Below are 6,346 nucleotides of genomic sequence, written 5' to 3'. Positions count from 1 at the left end.
AATAACTACCATGGATATATAGAAAAAAGCCCATCAAAGCAAGAAAATAAACAAATATAAGTGAAACAACTCTTATTTTGTGGGTTGATTTCTCATATCGGAGGAGATGAGAAATTGAGGTTTGATAAGGAAAAGAGGGTTCTCTACTGGAGAATCAAGAATGAGAAAATGGTTATTAAGGCTAATTATTTGCAGATGGTAGCGCTTTGGGCATTGAGGGTATTTTAGTTATAAAAAAGTTATCTCTTTTGACTGTGCTTTAACTCACATTTAAACAATAAAAAATGAACGAAAAGATCTGACGTAAATAAAGATTAAAAATGTAATTATATATTTAAAAAAAGCACATTATAATTAGTATTTTTTGGCCATTATTTAAGGACGTAATAATAATTTTTCAATTGCCTATTGGCTTAACTTTGTCCATTTATTTTCATTCCTGGTTATATCAATTAACATAAATTTAAGCACATTAAGACATAACGTAGTTGTAAATATATGTATAACTTGACAATAAATTTAGATTCGAATTTCTTCAATATTAAAAAAAAAAAACATAACTTTAAAATTTAATAATTATGTTAAAATTTAAATATCCATTTCACAGTGAATATTTGTAAAACTAAATATTATATTATAGAAATAAAAAATTTTAGTCGCATTCAATTTTTTATTCTTAATTATTGTGATTTAATTTGTTTTCTCTGGCAACTAGCCATAGTTATGCAGCTAGGAATAATAATGATAGCAAGAATAAAATCAAGCAAACAAATTAAAGCCAAGAAACTCACTTAAGATTAAAAATTTATTTAGAAAATCAAATATGGTAAGTACAACATATACTTGGATAATTGAATTTGACAGGCTAACAATTTAATTTTGAACACAAAGACCCACTAATTTACATCTTAATTCTTCCATCTAATTATTCAAAACAAGACGGAGGCAGGCGTGGAGAGAGAACAATTTCCAGAGGACTAATTTTCATGTTTGTTAACCCAACACCAGGTGACATATCAACAGGTTCATTTCCAGGAACTGAAATTTCAAAAGCCTGTAATAAACTTGCCAATGTCAAATGTGCCATTTGCAGGCCAAAAGATACAGCAGGGCAACCCCTTCTTCCACCTCCAAATGGCAACAACTCAAAATTCTTGCCTCTAACATCAACATTTTTATGAGTCGTAAGGAACCTTTCAGGCCTGAATTCCAGAGGGTCTGGCCATACATTAGGGTCTCTTTGGATTTTCCAGAGATTGAGCATAAGCCAAGTGCCTTTCGGGACATGATAGCCGCCGATAGTGCAGTCTTCAGTGAATTGGCGGGGGCCTGGGATTAATGCTGGTGGGTATAGCCTTAGGGTTTCTTTGAATATGGCTTGGAGATAAACAAGGTTGCCAATATCTGTTGCATTTACAAGCCTTTTTCTCCCGACATGGATGTCTAATTCTTCTAGAGCTTTTTGTAAAGCTTGCTTGTTGTTTAGTAGTAGGGACATTGCCCATGTCAAGGCCACTGTTACTGTCTCATTGCCAGCAATCAAACTCTGCAAAGAGTTATTAATTATTGGGTCAGTCCATATCTATAGGCACCAACAACTATATTGCAATTTGGAATAAAATAATAAAACGGAGTAGTTGTTTTTAAAATGATAAATAATGGTGTATGCCACGTCAATAACTTTACTCAAAACTTTCGCGTAGAAACCTTCTATATGAAATCTTTTTAAACACTCAGACACGAAACATTTTACTCTTTTTGTGCACTTATCCAGTGCGCGAGAATGGTTAAAAGGAAAATGTGCTGGAACAAACTTTTCAATTGAATTAATCTGTGATTTTAGTATTAATTGGACCAAAATTTTAATTAAAATGATATTATCATGTAACCCACGAATTGACCTTTAACTTAACCCAATAGTCAAAACAACATCGTTTAAAAAAAAAAAAAAAAAGTCTCTCCCAAAATTCATTCTCTCTGCTTTCAACCCTCAATTGTTGCTAAAAGCGCGACACAAGCCCACTACTTCATCCACTGTCTACTGAACAAAACATAAGTTATCTATTTCAATGCTTAAGGATGTAGTTGATTCCTAGAAATTGCAAGGGCTCTAAATGCTCAAGAGCATCCATTCCTTCATTGCAGAACTGTGCGTGAGAATTGTTGTCACTTCACTTGAGCATGACGCAGATGCTCTAAGGTATAGACTTTTGGGAGAGAAAAATTGTAGAAGGATGTGTTTTGATCTCTTGGGTTAGCTTAACCCAAGATCAAGCTCTGGGTCCTACATTATTATCGATTTAGTCCAAATTTTTTATTCCAGTTTAAAAATAGAGCACTAATATATCTACGTTTCAAAATGCAGTGCCTAAAACGCAAAAGTCAATTTAGAGTAATTTTGCAATAAATCATATAGTTGGGATGTTTTTATAGTTTAGCCTTAATTTAATTGTGGGCAGTGTTCGATAATAATTTTTTAAGTAGCTTTTAGCATTTTGACCGGTAACGTAGCATTTGAATAAACTTTTACAGTTAAAGTAGCGTTTTATAAAAAGTTAACCCATATAACTTTTAACTATTAGTGTTTTATGAAAAGTTACTCAAACACTTTACAGCTAAATGCTACTAAAACAGTTAACAACAATCAAAATAGCTAACAACTATCAAAATAGTTAATTTTGCTGAACAAGATCCGTAAATTCAAAAGTAGAGCACTTTGTAATTAAACGGTGAGTTTAGACATTTTTAGTAGTTATTTATATAAATATTAAATGAAAATTAATATTTTCTAACGAATTTTCAATTTTAAAAGATAATTTTTAAATTATTTCAGCATTACTAAAATTAAATAATGAAAGTAAGTATTTTTTTTTTTCAGAAATTTATTTCAAAGACAAAAAAAATCAATTATTTTATGTTATTAATGCACGAAAAAAAAAAAGAGCTTAAAAATGAAAAGAGGCTACTACCAAGCATGTAGCTTTGTTGACAGTGTCCGCATCAAAACCTTCAAGGCTTTTGTCATCAACATCTGAAAGCATAATATCCATGAAGTCTTCCTCTCCTTTATCCTCCTCGCTCAAATACCTCTTTCTTTTATGCTCTTCAAGCCATTTTTCAAGAATCTCATCCAATTCTTTAGCAGTTTTCTTCATATTCTTCTCATGTCCACCCAAATCCATCCATCCAAGAAATGGAGCGGCGTCTCTCAAAACAAGCGTCCCTAAATAATGAAAAAGTACCGATATTGCTTTCTGAAACTGCCGCCCTTCTTTCTCGCCGCCGGAACCACCTTCACCAAAATACTTCTTCCCTATAACCATCCTAAGAAGGACATTATGATTTAAATCGGAGAACCATTGTTTAATATCGGCAGTCTTTTTGTTCGTTGAAGTTAATGATCTGTGCAACTCTTTTATGGAAGCTTCAACTTCCTGGATTCTAATATGCTTGAGCAACTCAAGACGGCGGTTAGAGAGCAGTCCAAGGGTGGATAATTTACGGGTTTGGCGCCAATATGGGCCACCAGCAGGCGTGAAAGGAAAAAAGGCATAATTGTAGCCCATAAATTTTGCAGCTACAAGAGATGGACGGGAAGTCACAGCCAAGTCATTGACGGTGAATAATTCCTTAGCCATTTCCGAATTACTCAACACCAAAACAGGTTTTGACCCTATTCTTATGGTTAAGACTGGACCGTACTTGTCAGCAAGAGTAGCCAGTGCTACGTGAGGAAGATTGGATCCTGATAATAGAGGCAGATGGCCTATTAAAGGCCATGCGCCGCCTGGTTGGGGTGGCGGTTTGCCTTTGGGAGTTGGGGTTTTCCTTAGAAGGTTATTGTAAAAGAAGATCAGAAATAAAGCAAAAAGAATAGCAATGATGTTGTCCAAATATGGAAGAAGAGAATCCATTATTCTATTAGCTAAGGTTTGGTAGAGGAGGGAGAATTTCTAAATTTTAAGTGCAGGAAAAGCTTAAACTTTGGTTACATATTTATAGTATCGCAATAATATGGGTGCGAGTGATCCATTTGCCACTATTATTTGATTTATTTATAAAGTTGGCTTAGGGTTTATTGCTTTTGACACGTGGTTGATAGAATTTTATTCTTAGATTTATACAACAAATACTTTGGTTGTACTCTTCTTCTTTTTTTGGGTCAAAGGAAAGACCAAATCTCTAAAAGGAGAAAAAAAAAAAATTACAAGCAACTTTTAAAGTGAAAACCACTTACATCGTGCAAAAGCGATCAAAGCGAACCGAAGGATCCTTAAAAACTTGAATTCCTGATAAACATAAAAGTTATTTTCACATTATGTAGAGTGACATTTTTAATTATGCTAGGGAGTAATCGGTAATTATATAAATAGGACATGATATTGTTAGATTATGCCTCCTAATATCTCTTCTTCAATCTCTCTCATTTAGTAGTTATATTTTGTAGAGGTTTACTATTTTCAACTATCAATACTACGACACAAAATCAATGAGTATTGGGATGAGTGGTTCGGCACTCTTCTCGCTTAAGTGAGGTCGATGATTCGATCCTTATGAAATGGACAAATACTCCTTCTCATGGTCCGAACAGAATTCGAACATAATTTAGGATGGGGATACACGTGGTTAAAAAAAAAAAAATAGCACAAAAGCACATCTTCCTTATATAATTCTTATCAATAACTTTAGCGATGAGTTCCGATTGGAAAGGATTCTGCCAAACCTTTTTAATAATGTTTGTTTGTCATATTATAAAAAATGATATGGTGCAACTGTAAATCTATATAGGACATTTTATATGGGATAACAAGCCAAAAATAAACAAAGAGACGTAGATTACTATCTCATTTCTAGGCATTAATTAATAATTTAATTTTAAAGAATACTCAAGATTAATGCATTCATTCATAAAAATAAAAAATCATATTTATTTGAAATTTGACCTGTTAACTTTAACCAAAACTGTAGAATCAAATCGCATCATGTTCCATTAAGAAAATTTATTTCGTTTGTAGCGAGTTCATCCATAAGACTTTAAACATTTGGCATCCTTAAAGCTCAGTAAGGTCGACCTCGGATCGATTGGAAATGTTTTATAAATACCATCTTGAGCATAAGCGTGAAAACATATTTGTAAACCATAAAAAAATTAAAAAATATATATTAGAATCCTATTATTATCCCACTTTCTTGTGGATAAGAATAATAAAAAATATTTATATAAAGCAATCTCCAGCAGATCGCAATCAATTTTGCATAAAAACAAAATAGAAAAGATTGTTAAATTAAAAATTGCACCCCCACTTGTAATAATAAAAGACTCTAATCCCTCACCTTTAAATACAAACATTAAAAAGTTATTGTATTTAAATTACAAGTACTTTATCTCAATACGTACTTATTCTCTCTCGTCTCCCAAAATCTAAAAGCTCTCTTTTTTTCTTCTACAAGCGACCACCGTGACCATCCTTTTTCCTCTTTTTTGGTTTTTTTTTTTTTTTTTTTTTTGCAAGTAATCCTCAAATATATATCTGAGTTATTATCACCTAAATATTAGGATTTGTTGTTGTCCATATTTTGAAATTTTATTCTCAGCTCTAGTTCTGAATTATTGTTATCACCATTATAGCGATTTTATCTACGGTCTTTTGTTGTTGAAATAGTTATGTAGAAAGAACTGTAGATCTTCTCTCTAATAGAAAGAAGAAATTTGAAGGTGATCAGATCGGACTTGTAGAAGAACCATGGAGTCGAATAGTGGTCATAAATAGTCACCAAATAGAGCAAACGATCGCCTATGGCAAAAATATTATGTTCTGTCAACTCGATCAGATACTTCAAATCAAGATTGTATTTTTTTTATTCTTTATATATAGTGGTTTATTATTAAAAGTCTTATACAAAAATATAAAAATATATTAATTTGTATCTCGTATTTATATACAGTTTCCTCTTAAAAGTCAGTAAGCTCAACTTCGTATCGATTGGAAAGGTTTTTTAAATACCATCTTGATTGGAAAGGTTTTATAAATATCCTCTTGAGCATAAGCGTGAAAACATACTTGTAAACCATAAAAAAAAAAAAAAAAAAAAAAAAAATTTGAATCCTACAATTATCCCTCTTTTTTGTGCATAAGAATAAAAAAAGTTAATTATGAAAAGAAATCTCCGGCAGATAGCAATCAATTTTGCATAAAACAATATAGAAAATATTATTAAATTAGAAATTGCACCGCTGCTAATCTATCAATGCTATATACATAAATATATATAAATGAGGAATAATGAGATTTTCAATAGTGCATTTTTAATGAAATTTGAATATTTTAAAATAACTTTAATAACG

The 6,346-nt window shown here is 31.8% G+C and overlaps 1 protein-coding gene across 1 annotated transcript; it reads right to left on the bottom strand.

Annotated features, from left to right (window-relative positions):
• Positions 1–793: 793 nt before the first annotated feature.
• On the bottom strand, positions 794–3,954 carry LOC105636952 (strychnine-10-hydroxylase). Its single transcript, XM_089726683.1, has 2 exons — positions 2,970–3,954; positions 794–1,546 (listed from the first exon to the last, which is right to left on the bottom strand). Exons 1-2 carry the CDS (start codon positions 3,912–3,914, stop codon positions 926–928), a joined length of 1,566 nt encoding a protein of 521 aa, XP_089582809.1. The 5' UTR covers positions 3,915–3,954; the 3' UTR covers positions 794–925.
• Positions 3,955–6,346: the final 2,392 nt, after the last annotated feature.

This window comes from Jatropha curcas, chromosome 10 (assembly GCF_041381405.1).
Source record: "Jatropha curcas cultivar XTBG-Jc1 chromosome 10, XTBG_Jcur_1.0, whole genome shotgun sequence".
Lineage (NCBI taxonomy): Eukaryota > Viridiplantae > Streptophyta > Magnoliopsida > Malpighiales > Euphorbiaceae > Jatropha > Jatropha curcas.
This window is presented reverse-complemented; position numbering and strand designations above follow the sequence as displayed.

Excerpts from the sequence above, each read along its gene's own strand:
- LOC105636952 (XM_089726683.1), bottom strand. The coding sequence starts at position 3,914 with ATGGATTCTCTTCTTCCATATTTGGACAACATCATTGCTATTCTTTTT. Across the intron at positions 1,547-2,969 it reads TCAACAAAGCTACATGCTTG|AGTTTGATTGCTGGCAATGA; the intron begins GTAGTAGCCTCT and ends AACTCTTTGCAG.